Raw genomic sequence first — 21,744 nt, 5'->3', positions numbered from 1 at the left:
TTCTCATAGCTGTCTCTTAGCTGCATGATTTGCGCATGTCAGCGTTTCGAAAGAAACTTTTACTAATGCCCCCATTCGCACAAATACTAATACTCGTTAAAAGCTGTACTTTTCAACACGGTTTATTCTGTTTCCTTTGTAAAAGGTACGTGTTAATTTTTGACAATCAAGATTTGGTGCAATTGGAAGCGCAAGTTTTCTTTTACTGATTTTTTAGTTTGTTCAAACGGGTTCCATTATACTTGTTTTGCAGGTGTGAACGCTGAAGGCGGTAATTTATATATTATTATTATTATTGTTTTTAATCATGTAATACACAGCTGCTTACAAGCGTCTTTCATATTGTATTATAATACAAATTATTGTGTAGATTGGTCCATATCAAATTTAATCTATGAGGAACGAACAACCAGCCTGGGTACGGAGCCCCCTTCCCTCTCCCCTCAGGAAAAATCGGAGAAGGGGCCCCTTACTGAGGGGAGCCTGGGTGTTGTCCGACTTTTGTCATTAAAATGTAATGTTTGTCTGTCTTTGTCATTAAAATGAGAAAAATGACAAAACTCAGACAAACATTGCAAATTAGTCACTTTGACGTAATTCGCGCGCTACGCTATTGCCTGTTGAACGCTGAATTGACTACATTCAAGTGTTTACAATATTTCTCGAAGTATTTTACCTGCATTTCTTCCCAGGGATTACAATGTGAGTTGTTAGCTTGATGTTTCAAAACTTAGTTAGCGGCCTACATTGCTTAGTTAACGTTCTAGTTCAAAACTTTTCGATTAAAATCAAGACACGCTCCGCACAAAATATGCAAGCTCGCATTTTTTGCTAAGGAAGTTCGTTTTTCTTTTCATTGAACGTGCTTCGCTCAATGCGACAGGAGACTTAATGTAAGATTAAATAGCTAAATCTAGGTCAATACTTCTTTTGCTTTCGCAATGATGGCTACTTTTTACGGTGTTTTACGTATACAACTCGATTATGAATATGTTAAATTACTGTCGGCGTTGAATGCCTGGTTGGACCGGAAGTAAGGTTGAATTAATATCGAAATTAATGAACGGTATTTGTTGTCTGCAAGCAAAAGGTTTCTTCAAACTCTGCCACTTTCACTTTTCTGTTTTGATATTAATTTTTTGTTGTTGACACTCGTAAAAAACATCATCTTCACCTTAAAATTCAATTGCAAATTCGGTTGATAACTATGAATTTCCGCTTGAAAGCTCATCAATATGCTTAATTACTTTCACTTCGTGTTAATCGGGTAATTCCCTTCCTAATTTTAGAAACTTCTGGAAATCACTTGTTTGTAAAGACATACTTAACCCATTGACGGCTGCGCCAGCCAGAACTGGCCGTACAAGACCACACTGCTTTAAAACATTGTAACTTTCTCAATCCCTTAAACATTGCCTTAACTGTCAGTTGTGAGCATTGAGTAGAATGTCCTTCAAATTGGGATATCCAATAAATGCAAAAAAAGTCAGTGCTTTTTGAAATATTCCCTTTCGAACAGTTGGATGGTAAAATTTTCAACTCAGTTTGAAGCGACAAGAACAAAAGTGACCGTTTTTGACGTCATAGAAAAACGACAAAAATCACGTTTTTTGCCTTCAGGTTGTTTACAGAAATTATCGTTGCAAAACCAAAAGTCAACATTCACAGTAAAATTCGGTCCTTGTTCTAGATTAGAAGTGACTTTTTTTGTTCTTATTCGTTTCCCGGGGCCGAGCTAGAGCCTTTTGTTCTAGTGCATCCTGGCCTTGCCTCGATTTTCAACATCACAACTGCATTGCATGCTGGGAAATAGCCAGGCATTTTGACAGCGTTCGTTCCTTCCCCCACTTTTTCCGCATTTATACTAAGTCCACAGCCACTCCAACCCACTACGGAGATTTCACCCTCGTTGTAATTCTCAGTGGTCGCAAATTCTAAAATATGCCGTGGTAGGCCAAGAAATTCATCAGTAGTCGAGTCCCAAAGTTACTTCGTTTCGGAGCGGTTATTTTTCCAGTTCCACGAGCAACAAGCCAAATTCGCAAGCAAAGTACATCACCTTACTCGCTTCTTTGAGAAAGTGGACTCTTAGCTCAGTACCGTCACACTTAATGATGCTTAATGATGCGTACCAAAAATCGCATGCAAACCAAACTTCAGTTGTTAGGGATGGACCATTTTAAAATTTTTTTTTTTTTTTTTTTTGGGGGGGGGGGGGGGGGGGGGGTTGGGCAATTACCCCAAAAAATTCTTGTACAGCAAAAGTAGCGAAAAAAAAAGTCATGCACAGTGAACCAAGGGAAAAAAAATCGAGCAAGCCTTTCTACTCGTAGGATCTTCTTAGTCTAAACAGTCAAACCCCACTAATACGGACACTGATCGAGGTTGTCCGTTTTAACGGGGTGTCCGTATTAAGCGGGTAGAATTTAGAGAAAATGTGAGGGCTTTCTTTCCCCAGGGACAAAGAAAACTGTCCATGAGAACGGGGTGTTCAAATAAAGTGGGTGTTCGTAAAGCGGGTTTTCGCTCTAATGCAGACTGGGCCATTTCTTAAAAAACTTTTAGATATAGTTTATTTCCACTTTCAGGCTATCTTCAAGCAATGTTTAACCTGTATTGTAGTTAAAAAAAACCTATGAACTGCTACGTATAATTTGATCAATACCTAGTCTGAAATGACGAAAATCAATATTAGCCGTAGTCTGCTACACAGCCGTTTTTAGTGTCGTCACGCAATGGGGAGGAGCGTTGCGTGACGACACTAAAAACGGCTGTGTAGCAGACTATATTAGCCGAGTGTAATACAGATATTATAGAAAGGCTGTACCAGCCGATAGAAAAAAAAGGGACCGGTGTCCGCCGAGTGTCTACTAGCCTGCATAGCAAGCGTTTCCAATCGAGTCATTGCACGAAAGTTAGAACTCGCGCGGAAACGCTTGCTACGCAGGCTAAGTGTCTACTCAAAAGTACGATGTTACTGTGACAGTTGAGGCTATGGAATTTATCTACTAACCAGCCTGACCACAGCAGTTGTAAATATAGTGGTTTCCAACAGTACCAATTAATTAGCTAAATATGTAACGTAGGTCGACTTCTGAACAGTGTCCAAATTTTGACAACCTGTCAGAGAGCAACATCAATTAGATTTAAGTTGTCCGCGTCTTTCTTGTTCATCCATTTTTGCGTCATGGTAGACCTAAGGTAATTCTAGATTCTTCTTTAAGGCACTGTAAGACCTTTCACTCAAAGCATGTGTGGCAGGCATAACTAATATCAGTTTCACTAAAACTGTTGCAGTCTCATTGAATGAAGCAATGCCATTTGCATCAAGAAATTCTATTATGGATGACATTTAGACAATGGGACTTTCATGAGCATGCATTTTCAAAATAATAAGCTGCGTTTCAAGACGTTCCCTGCTTACATCTGAACAATAAAAGTGGCAGCTAGGTTGATAATGACTCATTGGGAAATGTCCTCCTGAAACTGTCTTGAAAAGCAAGTTTTCAAGATCCTTATAGATTTCAGGGGTGTAGCGTAGAGTTTGAAGGTGTACGCAAAGGAAAAAAGTTGGACTGACGTCGGAAGGCGATCCGAAGAAGGGAGGATCACCGTCTGGGGGCATGCTCCTCCAGAAAAGTTTTAAATTTAGGGGCTCGGAAACGCCGTTTCCCGCGTTATCCATGGGACATTTTAATAAATACGGAAGAAAATGCAAATGATTAGAACATATTTTACCCATCTTTAGTGTTGTCGTTAAGGTACAGTGTTCACGGAAAAAAGGTAAAACAGTGACGCCATCATGTCTGCGTCTCTCCTCGTCTCTAGTCATTCGCTGGCTAAGGGCGAGACGTTTACTCTTCAGACGGGCAAAAGACACCAACACAATGCGAAAAATTTATCAGTTACCTTCGTTTAATGATAAAAATGCTTTCAGGAAATCAGTATATATATACAAAAACTATTTTCCAGATTTCAGCTGTGCGCACGGGCGTATGTGCGTTTGTGGACGCTAGCCCCTGGATTTTACAACCTGGTTGATCAATCTAAACTTGATCCCGTTCATGCATCTGTTATAGTCTTGTTCAGTTCCGAGGAAGTGTGCGTCAGATTGTCCTCCATCTATGTACTTTTCTAGCATTACAGGGATTTAAACGGACTTGAGAGGTTAAAAAATTAGTCCTAACAACATGTTTTTAAAATCAAAAGGGGAATAGCGTTGTGTTATTAACTCAGTATTTTCGACGGTGAAGTGGTAGTCTTCATTTTTTTTTTTTAATTTTCGTCCAAAAAGTTGGGTTGGGGGGGGGGGCACAGGCCTTCTCGGCCACCCCTATTCCTACGGCCCTGCAGCTTGTATCAGCCTGAAGAGAAAGCAGTGCTTGAGGTACATGTGTCATTTCCTGTTTTATACTTGTATAGGCATACCTCATGAAATGCTCATTTTTGGTGATACTTTAATAAATATGAAGACTGAAAACCGAAGAAAAAAAATTCGTGCACAAGCTTAAGGCGCTAAAAAAATTCTTGCAAAGCCCAAAGGCGAAAAAAAATTCTTACCAACACAAAATTGCCCAACCCCCCCACCCCCCCCCCCAAAAAAACAATAAAATGGTCCATCTCTTATTACAGCTCAACAAAGCAAAATGACTACGTCAGAATGACGTTTCCAGAAAACTCGAGCCTTCAGTGTATTATCCTGCGTGCAGACGATAACTAAACTCTGATTAGTACCGTCTGCGAAGCAGCGCAGAGATCCTTGTTCTCAACCCCCAACGGACTCAACGAATTACCGGAAGTGCGTTTCGAATTTCCCTTCAACCTGATTGGCGATCACGACAAACAAAACAAAGGCCTTTTTAACCGGCCAATTGTGGCGCGTACTCAAATCTGGGTACACAGCTGGAAGTCCAGAACAAGGATTTCGACGCTGTTTCGCAGACGGAGTTGACCAGAGTTTAATTTCGTCTGCGCGCAGGCTATCAGTGTATCAGAAAAGCACCGCTTTCCATGGTAACTCCAGATACGGAGTTACTGGTATGAAATCCTATGGATTGTTAGTAGGTAGAAAATCACTCGAAAGCGTATATAGTCCCGGGCGTCAATGGGATAATACGCAACCGCGTTGAAATGATGCCTGCGATGGGAATTCAGAACCAAATACAAGAAAGTTATACAAGTTTACGAACTTTAAAGCCCGGTTCTCGTGTAAATCGAAGCGATCGAGGTGACTCTGAGATGATACTGGCACTCAAGTTTACGTTCAGATTGAGAAGAATAAAACTAAGGCCTCGCAGCAATAGCTTTACGCGTAAAAGACGTTTCCAACTTTCTTTTTTTCAAACTTTGTTCATGGACACGTCAGCTAGTCCGTCGACTAGCTGGAAAAACCGCCCTAAAATTAATAAATGTTACGAAGTTTGAAAGTGATTTGTTGAAAAGTAACAGAGATAAAGCATCTCAAAGTCGCGCGAAATTTTAAAGACGTACGTTTTAGCGATGGTGGGGGACACAAACTTGCCGCACAGCATACAAACTTCTGTATATTTTCGCAACTTTCTGGAGCTATATCTTCACACGCTTAAGACGTCACTTTTTAAACTTGGCAAGTTTACTGATATTCAGGTGCTTTTCAGTGGTTTCGACGAATTTTCTAACTGGTACATGTCAAGAGTTGCAAAAACTAGTCGAAGGGTTTATTGCCTTTGATGTGCATAGTTGCAGTATATGAAAGGACTTCAGTAGTAGAGGTTATACGTAGGACAGTTAATGCGAGAATGTCGTCGTTTTGTTGCATGCTTGTACGGAAATTCTACCCTCGTAGTAAATATGTCATGATTTTGGAAAGTGAATAGTTTAAATGAATAAACAGCATACTGTAAACAATTATTAACATTATGAAATAATGAATGAAGGAAAGTCATTAACTGCGATGATTTAAGTTCTAATTACGTGGAGATTAGAGTGATTTACTTGTATTAAACCTCTGAAATAGATACTAACAACTTCTGACAAATAGTGACAAGTAAAAAAAGGAGACAGTAGAAGTAGTGTATAATAGTAAGTAACAGCCTGCTATATCTAATTCACGGGAAGTAGAATCACTTTATCGTATTTATCGTGCAAGGTAAGTTAATATCAAAAGGAGCAACACTTTAAATGCGTGTCATTTCTTTTTTAGATATTCCTTTGAGTGAGATGTAGCTTCCAACCCGAGCTGTCACTGAATCACTTTGTTGCCGATCATGAGTACATTTTCTTCGGAACAACTGAACTTGTTCAAGTTCGCCTCTGTTATTCTTGATGAATTTCCACCCGCATTGCGCCACTTTTTTGTACGCTTGTGGGACACCAAAGTTGCACCTACTCCCAGCTTCAAAGCATGGGATGACTCGCCACTAGTTCGGAACATGTTCCTTACTAAGGAGGGTGGAAAGACCAAAAATGTGCCAACCAATGAGTCATATGAGAAGTGGGACTGCACAGCTTTGTTTGAAGCCACTCTTTATGCTCAAAGTTTTGCAGTGCCAGTTCCAGGCGGGAGAGGAAAGACCTTAGCCGATCTGTACGTGAAAGCCCATCGTTTGCCAAGAGGGGTGTTTCATGCAAGTGTTACAAGCACTTCGGGCAACAACGACGAAACGTTTGCATTAGCTTTGGATCAGCTTCGTCTGTTACGAAACAGTCTTTGCCACAACCACAGCTCAAAGATTGATAAGAAAACCTTTGATCAGTACATACAGCTATCTAAAGATGCGTTCGCAGCACTTGGACAGAGCTTTACCAGGATCGATGACATTGGAAAGCTGGCCGAAGGAGATTTTCCCACTGCCAGGGTTCAACAGTTGGAACTAGAGTTGAAACGGGAGAGATCGATGGCGATCGAGGATGGCATATACCATATCAAAGATCAAGTCAAAGATGTCGCCTCGGGTGTGACGAATGTAAGCAATGACGTAGAAGATGTAAAGAAAGAAGTGAACGATGTTGGTTCGCAAGTGAAAGATGTCAAAACTGAAGTGTTAGATACGCGTACAAAAGTGGAAAAAGTCGAATCAGACGTCAAGAATGTTAAAACCGGAATGGAAGACGTGCGGACCACGGTGGAAGATGTCGGGGTACACGTGAAAGATGTGAAAACTGGACTAGAAGATGTGACAACTTCAGTGAAAGATGTCGGGTCAGACGTTAACGAAGTGAAAGCTGGACTAGTAAATGTTAATAAAAACATGGACGTTTTTGTGACAGAAGTCAAAACAATACTGACAGATGTGAGAACAGAAATGGACGAATTAAAATCTAGTGTCGAGGATAACAAACAAGCTAACGAGGCGGTAAGCTCGAAAGGTAGGCGAAAAGGAGCTTAATTTTTGCAACTTAATTCTATTTCTTCGTAGCTTACGAATGTTATACAGTAATACCAAGTTTTATCGTAATCCTTTGGCGACGGTTACGATATCATATATTAGTAAAATCCAACTAGTGGTCTATTATCGATGCTGCGTTCTGATTGGTTGAGCTACTACTAGGCTATATGTTATAGCCAACTAGTAGCGAAAAGTGCGTGCTTTTTGGCGGCAAAAAAGGATTAAAGTCTAGCTTTAACTAGCTAATTTTTTTTTTCGATATTTTTGACCAACTAGTTGGATTTTACTAAAACAATTATTCCTCTAGCCCTTAAGGCCTCTGAGTCAATAGGCCATTCCGCCTTCGGCCTCATGGGTTATTGACTCAGAGCCCATTCGGGCTCGCGGAATAATTGTTAATTATATCATTATGCATCACCCTTAAGATCGGCCAAACTAATGGTAGGACGGCTCAGCGTGCAAAAACATCCTTCATTTACGTCAAGCAAGAGTTAAATTTGTAACGAACAAGGTTTAGGATAGCATCACCCTTCCACATTAGGACAAGTTAAAATAGTTTCTCCAGTGAATGAAAAGCCGCGATGACGGAAATAAAAAGTAAAAAGTATCTAAAGAATTTAAAAAGTGGCTGCCACTAGGTTTAAAACGATTTTCTTGGTTTTCTCACGTAGTTATCGCAAATGATTTAAACGTTCTGCTTGTCCTCAATATTTGGGTATAAAACCTTGAAAAACTCCGTCATAAAACTGAAACAAATTTTATTAAAAAAACATAAATGCAAACGTTCTGCCTTCAGCGCACTCGATTTCATCAGCTTATCACAACCGGGTTTTAACCTAGAGGGGTTGAAATGTGTTCTCATGGGAACCTCAATCAAATCAATAAAAAATAACTAATTTTGTGAAAAATGACTGTTGTAATAACTTGTTGTTGCCATTTAGGTCACGTGGTTCTTGGCCCCACTGTGCCTGATAAAATACCCCACTTTTACGGCCGTAAAAAAGAGTGCGAGGCAATTCTCGGTCATTTGACAAGTAGCAAAAGTACTCGTCTGGTCGATATTTGGGGTTCACCAGGATTTGGAAAGACTTCAATGGCAATCACCGTAGCACATCAGTTACTGGAAAATAAGATTCCAGTATATTTTGTATCCCTACGGGGAATGAGAAGCAAAGATGAGCTCGTCTCAAAGCTGCTCAGTATTTTCGCAGATGTCAAACAAGTACCTCATATCTCCCCCTCTCACTGGCTTATTCAGCGCTTGCAACAGCTTCAGAATCCATTCGTGTTAATCTTGGATAATGCTGACGATCTCCTGGAATCTAGAGACACTACGGTCAAAGAAGAGGTTCTCAGATTATCAAAAGACATTCTTGCCCAGTGTTGCCATATCAAGCTTCTCTTTACTACTCGTGAATCTCTAGACTATTTGAAGCATGAGGTTCCCATTCATCTCGAGAAAGTTGGAATACTGGACGAGATTTCCTCGGCCAAGTTAGTAAAATCACTGTTGCCAAGTGTATCAGAGAACAACTGTAGTAGCATACTACAAGAGTGTGGACAGGTTCCCCTGGCCATGCGTCTTATGTGTAGCATCATGAAAGAAGAGAACGTTCCTCTTAATGAACTCTTAGAGGAGCTGAAGACTTCAACTCTTGTTGAGGTTTTGGACGACGACCGTTTACCTCACTGTTCAAGATTAAAGTCTTTAATAAACACGTCTTTTCAAAGACTGTAACCCAAAGAGAGAGATGCGTTCGTATCTCTGGCCGTTTTTCCTGGTAACTTTGAAGCTAAAGAAGCTAGGGCCGTAATGGGCTTAGAAAAAGCTCCAGAACGAACCAGCAAGAAAATTTTACGAGCACTGGAAGCAAAATCATTAATAGAATCCCGCGAAAATTTTTTCTCTTTCACAATTCATTCGTTACTACGATCTTTTATTGATGAGAATAAATGTTTTGACGGTGCAACTAAAACTGCCTTTGACAGAGCACAACTTCGCTTTTACGGATATTACATCAGCAGCTTCGAGGTTGCTAATGAAATGTTTTTTACGGGCCATTCTAATGACGCCGTTGAAAAGTTTGTAAGTCGCCGAGAAAACGTCATTAAATCGCTAGCTAATGGAACAAGAAAGGACGAGCTGTACGCCAAGACGACAGAGGTATTGTCTAAGGCAGAACTTTTTCTCTTTTCTATTTTACATGACGAACAACTGACTTTTAACAGGCTTTATGACAATGCTGTTGAAGAGGCAAGGAGGAAGAAGCAATGTGACATCGAACGTAAACTGCTTGCTGCAAAGTCCTTTGGTTGTTTAGGTTTCTTTTTCTCAAATGAACAAAACCTTGACAGTCCCTTGCAACATAGCTTCATTGATGCTGCTGATTGTCCACCAAAACTACTCTGTTATGGTGGTATTTATCAACTTCTTTGTGGTAAGCTTGAAGAAGGAATATTGCTTCTTAAGCGTTCTGTAGATCGTCTGAATAATGACTACGGTGAAAAGGTGTTTATGATCTTGGCCTACCATGTCCTTGCAGTTTGCCACAAGAATCGACAAAACGATGAAATGGCGTCATATGCCTGCAGCATTGAGAGTGAGTCTGCATCATTGTCCCCTGCATTTTGTAGTCTATTTTCAAGACACACCCTGTCATCTAGAGAATCAAATGTGCGCTGTCTTCCAGAATCTGTTGCTGAACGAGATGCGTTCTTTTTTGCTTTGACAGCTGAATTGCTTCCTCCCCTTTACAAATCTCTCGGTGATCAGTTTGAAATGGAACTATCTGTTATCAAGAGTTCTCTTCTAAGGCTGCAAAAAGTTCTTTTGGTGATGTTTCAAGAAGGTCGTGTCCTTCCCAGGGTGTTAGAGACTTGCTGCAAAGGGTTAGAGAGATTAGATTGTAATAAGGAGGCAGAAGAAGGCTTTGAGTTAATAGCTCGTCAACTGGAAGATGTCTTGGGAGTCCACAAGGACACGGCCCGAAATTACCACTCACTCGGTGAGGCGCAAAAAAATTTCAAGGAGTACGAGGCTGCCCATTGTTCCTTTAAGAAAGCTATAGAAATAAGAACCAGTATTCTACGAGAAACGAAGGAAACGGCGCATGACAGTTCTATAATTAAAGGGACTATTGAATCATTGATTTCGCTCACGCAAGTCTTTGAAAATATTAATGGTACTACTGCTGATGTAGACAATTTCGTTACCGCTTGTGAAGAACTTGAACGTATCCTAGTTAAGTCAAAAGATGAACACTTTGCTCAGGCATGCTTCGTAAGCCTCGGAAGAGTTTTAAACAATTTTGGTGAACTATATCTTAGAAGGAAAGACTACGGTAGAGCTCTCATGTTACTACAGTGGGCGATAAGGATAAAGGAAGAAAACCTAGGAGATAGTGTGGAGACCGTACCAAGCCTAAATAACGAGGGCGCCATTTACTTGGAGATGAAACGATATAAGGAGGCTGAAAATTCATTTCATCGTGCATTAGATCTAAGCCTACGACTCAGGGAAAAACATATGGGTAGTCACAAACTTACAGCTGCCAGCTTCCATCAAATAGGAATTACCTACCACAAAATGAGCAGGTACGAGGAAGCTGTCAAACAATTTCAAAAGGCCGTCGAGTTACGAACAGAGTTGCTTGGTGACCATACGGAGACGGCCTTAAGCTTGAAATGTCTCAGTGATTCACAACACGCTTCGGGCGACGTTACCAAAGCTGTCGCAACTTTACAGCGGCTGGTTTGCACCTATAAAGCCCTGGGTAAGTGTTAAGCTAATATATAGTTTGAGTAAATTCAAACTCGTGGCCTATTATCAATACTACGTTCTGATTGGTTGAGCTACTACTAGGCTATATGTTATAGCCCACTAGTAGCTAGACTGCAAAACAGTCCGAATTTTTGCGTGTTCAAATACGCGCGCGCGAGCTGTCAAACAGAAGGTCTGGAACGAGGCTGAAAACAGAGAGCGAGACTGGGGAGAGACACTAAAAATACGGACTCTCCGTTTTGCATACGTCATATTCATTCGAATTACCCGCTTGTCCTAGCCACGGACAATTTCCATTGGGTAAATTTCGATGTAAGCTGTCAACAAGCTGCCAAGTAATGTTTTCAACAAGTCATTCGCGACTCCGTACCGCGATGAATAGATCTATAAAGCTTTCGCTGTAAAATGACGGATGTTGATTTGCTCAGAATTGGGATTTGTTTTAAAATCGGAGCAGAGGGAAGCTTGGGAGTTGCTGCCCAGGGAAAAGGATGTTTTCTGTGTCCTACCAACGGCCTTATTTATCAGATTTTGTTCATACAAAGAGTTCTTCAACTTCCGTGCAACGGCCGACCGTAATTGTTATCCGACCTATGTAAAATAGGGGGATCGGTAGGCAACACATGACTTTTACCTCGTGCCAAAATGCTGCTTGTTCTAATGAATTGTTTTCTTTGTCGGGTAGATTATGCTTTGGAGTTAAACGTTTGGATTGAGGAAATGTGAATTTTGGCCGCTTATTAAATATATTGCATACTGAGAGGACGTGACACGCATATTGATTTGCTCTGGTCGGCATGATTTGCCCTCTTTGCCCTCTTATGCAAGAGCATTTTCTTTTTTGGCCTCTTTAGAAATGAAAAGTTCTTGATTGCGGCTGATTAAGAGTTTTAGGTTGTTTAATTTCTCCAAAGTGCCTTCTGGATTTGAATAATTCTAACCGATTTTCTTTGTGTTCATGAATGTGACTTTTTCCTGCAATAATAATAATAGTCCTAAATAATAATAGTAAGGCCATCCCCTTTTTTTTCTCCTTTTACCGTCGTACGACCGACCCAAATTTTTGGCATTTTCAAAAAAATAAAACAAGTAACGACGTACTTACACCACTTTTAACTTGAAATAATTCTTTTAATCTGCAAAATGAGCTTAGTAACAGCATCGAGAAAAAAACAGGAACAAAAACATGAACATTTTTCACAGCATACTGTACATTTTGTTAATCTAAATATGTGAATGTTAACTTTTAACGTCGTCCTGGGGCACCAGGGCCTACTATTCCGAGACTTCTTGTGATTTTCTTTCAGGTTTTTTTTTTTTCAGTCCAACCGACCGACCTTTCTATTTTGAGACTATAGTGTAAAAGAAACCTATATTGACTATTTAATAACATTAAAACGTAAATTTAATGTTTTTTAAATACGGAATGGTTTTAAAAACAGAAAGAATTCTCGACTGCTTTAAAAGAAATGACCCGCAAGGGCTAAAAAACTAGCTTCAAAAGTTTTGTTTGTCAGCAAGAAAACGTGAGGGCCGTTTGGTCACATGTGCGCCAAAAATGTAATCGTTGGCAGTAATAAATGAGTTAAAAATTAACATTTTTGCTAAATTATGTGACAGATTTGGTCGGCATATTTAAATTATATTTCTAGTTTAGTATTGTACATATTTTCCACTTGTTTATGTATGGATGGCTGTTTAAGTTTCCTTTGCTGTGTACTTTAGGTAACCCTTCAGTGAGGAAAGTCGTTGCTGTTTAGGGTCAATACTTGTAGTGCTTTGTATTGCCACACCATTATAAACTACCTTAGTTTCGGTAGTGGATATTTATCTCGCCGCTTCGTGGCTCCGAAAAACCACCACCACTAGCCATCTCCACTTCAGTAAATGATTGTTATTTATTTGCAACTGGCGAAAGCCGCAACTGCCGGCTAAAAGTACATGATCCCAAGGCCATGAGAAATCATAGCCTCACCGACATTGATAAAAAAGCGGAAATTTAATCACGTCCCCACGTGAAAACGAATTGGGAGACGGGGTAGGGCCGTTGATACGTAAGTGAGTGTTTGTACTGCTGCAAAATTTTTAGCCACGCGCGCCCCTGACTAGAATATTGTATTTGTTGTAGATGACCACGAAAATACGGCGAGGGGGTACTATAAAATTGGAGAGTTACGACGTGAAATGGGAGATCTCAGTGGCGCACTGACTGCTGTTCAAATGGCTTTGCGATTAAGAAATGAACTTTCATGGATTCATCCCGATACTGCAAGTTACATTCGTTTTCTTGGAGTTATTAACTTCGAAATGGGTGATCTTAAGGCAGCTGCTGAAGAACTCCAGAGAGCAGCATCCATGAGAAGAGAACTACTTGGTGAACACGAACCTACGGCAAGTTGTTATCACTGCCTTGGTGTAGCACAGAGCTACATGGGGGACTACCATGAGGCTCTGATTTCCCTGAAAAAAGCCTTAGACATGAGAAGAAAACTATTAGGGGCTCATGCCGAAACCGCCAGAACCTTTAACAGTCTGGGTAATTTGCATTCGACAATGGGTGCCGTTAATTTAGCTTTTGAGGCTTTGCAAAATGCGGCGTACATGAGAACACATATGCTTGGTGATCACGAGGATACGGCCACCAGCTATCTCCGGCTCGGTGAAGTGCAGTTGAAAATTGGAGATCTTAATGGAGCCTTTGAGTCGGTCCACAAGTCCATGCAGTTAAGGCAGAAACTCTTGGGAGATCACCCGGACACTGCCGAGAGCGCCCATGTTCTAGGGTGTGTTTATCTTGCGATGGATGACAATACGTTGGCTCTTGAGGAATTCCAGACAGCACTAAATATGAGGTCAAAACTGCTTGGTAAGCATAAAGATACGGCGTACAGCTACTTTTATCTTGGTGGAGTGCAAATGCAAATGGGAGATTTGAAAGAAGCTGTCGAGTCTTTACAGAAGTCACTACAATTATGTCAGGAACTGTTAGGGAACCACACGCATACGGCTACTAATTTTTTTTCTCTAGGGCTTGCTTATTTCACGTTGGGTGATACGAGTTCTGCACTGACGTCTTTACAGAAAGCGGCAGACATAAATTCACAACTGCTTGGATGTCACGAAAATACGGTGTACAGCTACCAGTGGCTTGCTGAGGTACAAGACTCTGTTGGGGATCATAACGGTGCAATAGAATCGTGGAAAAAAGCCTTTGAATTTGCGGGCGTATGAAAACCTCCTGTTTTTATGTCCAAATGGATGTTATCGAACAATATTAACACAATGACTCTGTGAATAGAACCCTCTCTTTTGACTGTACATCGGTGCCATAGTTTAATTTTCACACGAAACCAAACCGATATACATCTAGTTAGTACATAGCCTCCCACGCAGGCGTTTTTAGGGGAGCTTGTTTTTCATCCCTCCCCACAAACGCCTGCTCAACCGAAGACAACATTCCTTTCCCATGCTTAGCCAATCACATACTACTTCCCAAATTCTGGAAATTGACCTTGAGCGCAAGGTAACCTGATAATTACTCGATCTGCATGAAACACTGGAAAAACTTTCTAACCTCCAATAGATTCAGAGAGGAAAAAATAAGATTTAATCAAATGTTAGAATAATCCATGCACTTCATAACCTTAACGAAGGAAAGAAAAAGAAGGAAAACGGTAACTGATGTAGGGTCTATAAAAATGTTCTATATATGTCTAACATTTGCGCCAAGTTTGAAAAAAACCTGGATAGTACATTATTTTCAAGGGAATTACCTTTAAAGGTAGATTTCAGTCTTTTGTTTTATAATAAATCATTGCCTTGATTCCATTGTTAACTTTATAACTACATTAAACATGATATTTTGATTTTTGCGTTAGTATTTAGTAGAGTAATAAGTACAGTTTCAGTTACGAAGACATTTACATGGTATCTTAGTATCCCGCCAAGGCTGTTTGTCGTCACTCACATTTGATCGTTTAGGAAGACATTCTCTGAGGACTTTACTTTCGTGGGCTTTTAGCCTGCGTAGATTTTTATAAGTACCTGCTAGGCGGGCTAGTAGGATTTTGTCCTGTTTTTCCCCACAGTCAACACTAGGTCACGTTTCTTTCATTTCATTGTTATTTTCTAAACTAAATCTGGGCGCCGTTGTAGTTTCTGTTTTTCGTGGACAAGCGTGTTGTTATTTCTGAGTCATTCAAGTTGAACCATGTATAAGAGCTTTCTATGCAAAACTATCTTTAACTGGTTTTTATGCACCTTTCCATTGTTCTGAAAATATTTTCAATAAATCGAAGAGCAGGTCACTGAGGTGGAACAGGAGGTCATTACAGTCAACTCTCGCCTTGCGGACACCCCGATAATATGGACAGCACCCATGGCCAGGGAAAAATAAATGAATTACAGTCGTTTGACTGACATAAACTCCCTCTATTATGGAATCTCCCAAAGGAGGACACTAACGCAAGTTAACGTCCCTACGGTATAAAAGGATTTGCCTGTATTACGAATATTAACCTTCTGATCCACTTCATTAGCCACAATAACGACCTGCTGGTTCAAAAACAAGAATTAGCACCTTTTGTCGCCTTTGCTTTTAATTTGACTTGAAGGCAAAACGAAGAACCTCGTGCAAACCTTTGGTTTGCCGGTCTCTGCAAAGATGTTATTGACTATGGAAGTTGCAGAGACCTTTTAGTCACTTCATTTTTTTGTTTTTGGAGAAAAGCGGGGCCAATGTCTACTGATTTACAACATTATAAGGTATACAAGCTTTCTCCACTTCTGCAGATCATAAATATTACAACTTTGGGGGGGGGGGGGGGGGGATAGTTTCTACAAGTGACGTTCATATACAGGGAAAAAATAGAAAAAAATGGACGGAAAACAACAACAACAACAACCACAACAGGTGAGGAACAACCCACCATATCTTAAGGCGAGAAACAAAACACAGGCCTAATTGAAGATTGGGTTTTATTATATACCGTGGGTTTAAGCAGTTTTTTTTCATGAAATTGTGTTGAGCTGCAAACCTCACTACTCCCAAATGTAACAGTCAGCCCACGCTGTCTCCAACGTAACTGCTTACTTATAACTTGAATGTGAAGTCACAAGTTTTTCTTCACGATGTCACGTGATAGTCCAGAGATATTTCACGACACAACACATTCGTACTCGTCCTTGTCTTCCTCGGTTGTTTCTTCACATGATTCTTGTTCGTTCCCAGGTCCATCGTCGTCTTTACTTGTGCTAGAGCGCGGCGATAGATGGCTGGGCTCAGAAGACGGACTGCTGTCCTTTTGTTCCTTGGGCGCAGTTTTAGCGTCGGTCAGCACTCTCTCAATCGCGAGCCAGTATTCCTTATGAAGGCCAAAGAACAAATAGTAGCCATGACTAAAAGGGACACACAATTAAGATGAACGGTATTAATTTCAGTCGTCATTTAGTTAAAAATACTAATACGACGAGAAAGGCCTTTCTAAGAGTTTGTAAAGGGAGTCTTAAGAAATCTGTGTATGTATGATGTATGTGAGATTTCTGCAGCTACCGCGTCAAAGTTGCCATCAGTTTGGGTCGTTTTAAAATTCATTTTAAAGCTGCCACCCCGTGTGTAATTGGACTATCCCACTTGGTCTTATTCAACGGCGCAAAATTAACACGGCATTAAACAAGTGAAAATAAAAAATAATTAACAACAAGGGTAGAAATTGTTTGAGGGTAAATGGATCTTTAATTGTCTACACAGTCAGGAGTCCGTGTAATGTGTTTTATACAATGAAACTCTTGCTGACTGAGTTCGAGGTCCATACCGTAAGGTACGGAGCGAGTTCTATCCCGGAGGCTATAATTCAACAGGAAAAAAATTGAGGATCCATAACTTGCATTATGGAGCGAGTAAAGAAAGCAAAGGAGGTTAGCGAGTTAGATACAATTATGTATCTAACGTTAATTAGGCACGCGGGAGAGAATATTTTCAAATTTAACAGTAGAATACGGCTGGCAAAATTGAGCTTCCACAGCTCCCGCACTGACTGAGTGGGGGATATAATAAACAAACTTATACGTTTACGTTTTCCTTCCTCTGAAGAATGTATTCGTAATTAAAGTATCCAGAGGGGATGAACGAATGAATAGTCGATGAACGATAAATATCGTTCTCGTGAGGACAACTGTGAACATATATATGTGACAGTGTGTGTTTACAACCCTAATGGACTCCTATAGAGGTAGTCTCCGTTACAGCCAAATTACTGAGCTTAGCTTAGGAGGAAAGTGGCAGTGTGTTTCAATCTGGATTTAGGGGCCAGTTTACAACAAAAACTGAGCTGGAAACTATCATTAATTAAATCAAAACTTCTTTGTAAGTGGCCTGAAAAAAATAAAAATAATAATAATAACAACAACAATAATTGCAGGTCCGAAAGAGATCAAAATTACCAATTGTGCTCGGCCCATGTCTCCAGAGCTTGAATTCCATCTCTCATCCGGGACAAAGATTCCACGTTTGTGTCGCGAAGTTTGATGGCGTCGTCAATAAAATCTGTCAGACACGTGCTGTCACGTAACACTAAGGAAAGTATCAACCACCAGTCGTAACATCTAGCCTCCATAAACATCTGCAGCAAGAATCTGAACGAAAGAAACGCGTTTCGTGAATATATGGTGCAAATGTAACCCAAAAAGACATTATACGTCAAGAAAAACGTGTTTTGCGAAAGAATCAGCTAACATTTGCTAAAATTTGGTTCAGTTCTTACGTTCGTTGTATTCAACGGCTTAAGATTCTTTTGTTTCATATTAAGGGTCAATTTATAGTTGTATGCCACGCAGCATCGCCTTTGAGTGGAAGCACGGCTTCAATGACTTTATTTTGACGGAAATCTCAGTGCCATTCATATGCAAGAGAACATGCTTTATATGTGAAAAGCAGTGAAGTTTCTATTAAACAAGTTTACCTCTAGCCTTGTTTCGGCACAAGGACATAACGCTAAAAGGCTTTCTTTATAACGAGAACAGGAAACCTCATAGCGATAGCTGTGCTTCTTTAACAAAGGACACTAAAATAACATTAGTATTTTTCGAAAAAGATGCAAGAGTCTGGCTTCCTTGATTGGAGAGCTGCGACAAAGGTTTTTGTCTAAAGTGATATGGGAATAAATTTTTGTTATTACACTGAAAACGTACATTACAGGTTATAATCTAACCAAAAAGGGCAAAGATCCAAATCGAACTGACCTGATCTCTCTCAGAGCTTGAAGTGAGCCACTGAAAGTAAGCTGAGCACGAATCTCTTGAACATCCACGAACCCAGGTCCCTCTCCTCCCCAAATCCAGTCCTCTTCCCCATCCATTGAGTACGCCAAGGAACTTGTTTCTGACGGATCACCGCTGATTCGTCCAAATTCATCATCTACAATCAAGGAAGTAACAATCACGCTTTAATATCTAAAGCGATAATGCCGACTGAACGTGATTTTATGAACATTACTACCTCCGTTAACTGCGCACGGCAGTGATCACCTCGAAAGGCTGAGCCACTTTCGTTACTGCTAGCACACTTTAGGTTTCGCCATTTGTGTAACTCAGCTGTCCCCACCCCTCCTGTATATAGTTTTATTAGTCAATAGTGCAAAAAGCAAAAAATCTGAAATCTGCCTTCATTCCAAGTAACGCTACAATGGTGGAGATGGTTCTGTCGTTTACAAGCTAGATTTAGGAGACATCACTACTTACAAACATTGTTTTTGCCACTCCAATTTGTATCTCATTCGTTTCACGACACTGCGTGAAATAAGTAATTTAGTGGAATTTACAGGGCCACGATACTCCCATGGCACTTAGCAATTCGTATACCGACACGCGAGGTGTCATGAAACGCGGCGTTTCAGAGAGTGTCCGTGTCCCCGATACCTCTGTCGTGAAAAATCAGGACAAATCGTGGCCCGGACACGTCTTCTGCGGTGTGTCAAGAAATATACGAGCTCTGATTCTTAACGATATCAGTTAGCCAAAGCTATGTCGACTTTCGACAGTGAGGTAAAATGGCATGAAAACTGAAATTTAGGAAAAATTAAACTTTACCTAATAAAAACACAACTAACTCATTTACGCAAACTTTCCAAGGTACGCCGAGGTTGGTAAAGATTTACGCACTTGGCTTAAAGGTTGAATGAAGGTAACATAAAGTTGCAACAACTTTACGCTCATTCTCTTACGCGAGATATGAAAGTTGAGTAACTGTAAGGTTGCCACGTGCACTCTGGTAGCAGGATCTGTTTTCTTTGTTGTTTTTAGCATGACCGAAGTAGTTTTCACGCCGCTAACGATGAGAATCGTTGGCTTGTTGTTTTTGGAGATCGTGTAATTCTGTTCGGGTGACTGGCATGGAAGGCAGTGTTAACTTAACATAAATGGCCTGTCACTTACTCTTGAAAAAATAATACAGTGTCTTTGTCACAACCAGTTGAACGAAAACAAATTCAAAACAGAGAGAACATGCGTGATAACTATTTCCTCAGTTACGATGAACGACAGACGGCATTCTCGAAAAACTATGGCTACTTAATTTCAACGGAGTATTGACTAACTTTCTACAAATACTACATTGTTTTTTGAACTGCCTTTATCGCTTCCCGGGTATCGCCTCTGTGAGGAGAAGAAAAAAGAAGAAAAAACCTGGGGGTTATACGTTCGAATGAGGCCTGGAAATGAAACAATACGGCAAAGCAACTGGTCAGCGGGTATTCGCTTTGCACATGCTCTTTCAGGTTCCGATTTGGCGTCCATTTTGAAAGTGTGAAATCGATCGTTTCGATCACGCCAACTTGTTTGATTTCCCTCAGAAGTTTGAGTCCATAATTATGCTTCTCGATAGCATCACAGGACGTCTGAGGATTGTAACACATTATCATCGAACGTTCAACCTTCAGTTGTCGATAGATCTTAAGAGGCAACCCTTTCGATACAGGAGACGCAGTCAAGCAGACTGAGAATTTGAACACCGAAGTATACTAAGGACTGTACTACTAAAGAGCTCCAAGACTCAGGATTTTGCTGGAAAATTACATAGCAAGAAAAGGTAAGCTGCCCTGTTTTCAAACTATTTAAATCATTTTAAGTTTTCAATGAAATCAATGTTTTATAAAGGAGCTGTGGCACGAAATTTATCAAAATTTAAACAGATGAAACCGCCACCATATTGACTGAAACATAAAAATAACTACTCACAACAGTTGAAGAAGGTATAAACAAGACAGCAAACACAAAAGGAGGCTCAGATAGACAAACTTGAAGAAGATTAAAATGGATTACAATTGCTGGTTTGCACTTGACGTCACAGCAGCCATATTGGTGGTGTGTTAGGGTTAAGAACAAAAGTTTTTCTCTCCTCCGGGAACTAAACCCTATTTTCATGTAAATTCTTAAAAAAAAAACCATTCTATTGTAATGACCTCCAACACACCACCAATATGACCGCCTTGTCACATGGTTGCAAGCCAAGAATAGAGGTTTTCGAAAACTTGTTGGCCTAAAGTTCATCCTTTTTACCTGTAACTTTTGATAAAAATGTAATGCTTCACGACAAATTTGTTTACATGAAACAGTGATGTTGTTATTTTCAAGTAATATTTCTTCATTTACACTAGGTTCTACTGAGAATCGCATAACTGAGTAAAATCTCGCATTGATTGGTTAAAGAAGTGAAGTATTTAGTGTGGAATTGCGAGTTGAAAACGAGGCTAAGCAATATTGTTTCGCATCTACATGTAGGTAACAACTATCGTCAAATTCTAAAACAACAACTGCTAAAAAGGTTTTCTACAATGTCATTTTAAAATGTTTTCAAAACCATTGTCACCTTTTGAAGAGTTCAAAACAAACAAAAGCGTTTTTATAGTGAGCCGGAGGTTCTTCCTTGTTTTGAACTGAACTACAAATTCTCGAAGAGGAATTTCGCTCGCGACAACGAGAGAAGAAGAAAATCTTGTGAACATGGCCCAGAAAATGGCAAGCCAAAGTTCAACCAAACAAAACGGAGAAGCGACAACGGAGGAAGTGCTGGGGTCGATTGTCACATATACAGGAGAAGAAATAAATACCTTCAAAGACGACATGGCCCCTCAGTGAAAACACGAAAAAGAGTACGCCGCTTGCAATCGTCCTGAATCGTGATACTTAGAAAGGTACAAAACAGAGCTGAACTTGAACAGCTCAGGATAAAAACAAACAATATTATTGCCGTTTTCTTTTTTTTTCTGATTTTTATTCAGTTATGCGATCCAAGGAAAATCCATTACCTGACTCGTGAATTCAACGTTAAATTGCACTTGGAAACCGATATCGCACTCATCGCTGCGCGATTTGTGCGATATTGGTTTTCGCGTGCAATTTAACGTGGAATTCCCTCATCAGGTAATGAATTTTTCTATAGAATAAGGACTTGTAATTGGCATTATGTACAACTAAAACTTTGCTTGTCCAACCAAGATGGTGTCTTAGTGGGACATATGTCCTTTCAAGAGAAAAAAATTGTTCACAGCCCTGTACAGTGTTTTCAAGAAAATTAGGACAAAGACAGTATACACAGTTTGT

General features: G+C 40.1%; 2 protein-coding genes across 2 annotated transcripts; both read left to right on the top strand.

The window, feature by feature from the left end:
- The first annotated feature begins 612 nt into the window (after positions 1–612).
- On the top strand, positions 613–9,191 carry LOC140953753 (uncharacterized). The gene is made up of 3 exons (XM_073403146.1): positions 613–702; positions 6,182–7,347; positions 8,309–9,191. The coding sequence occupies exons 2-3, from the start codon at positions 6,246–6,248 to the stop codon at positions 9,103–9,105; spliced, it is 1,899 nt and encodes a 632-aa protein (XP_073259247.1). The 5' UTR covers positions 613–702; positions 6,182–6,245; the 3' UTR covers positions 9,106–9,191.
- LOC140953752 (uncharacterized) lies at positions 9,054–14,379 on the top strand. Its single transcript, XM_073403145.1, has 2 exons — positions 9,054–11,140; positions 13,277–14,379. The coding sequence occupies exons 1-2, from the start codon at positions 9,181–9,183 to the stop codon at positions 14,377–14,379; spliced, it is 3,063 nt and encodes a 1,020-aa protein (XP_073259246.1). The 5' UTR covers positions 9,054–9,180.
- Positions 14,380–21,744: the final 7,365 nt, after the last annotated feature.

The sequence above is a fragment of the Porites lutea genome, chromosome 12, assembly GCF_958299795.1.
Source record: "Porites lutea chromosome 12, jaPorLute2.1, whole genome shotgun sequence".
In the NCBI taxonomy this organism is placed as follows: domain Eukaryota; kingdom Metazoa; phylum Cnidaria; class Anthozoa; order Scleractinia; family Poritidae; genus Porites; species Porites lutea.
The sequence above is the reverse complement of the archived record's forward strand: the minus strand, read 5'-3'. Positions and strand labels throughout refer to the sequence as shown.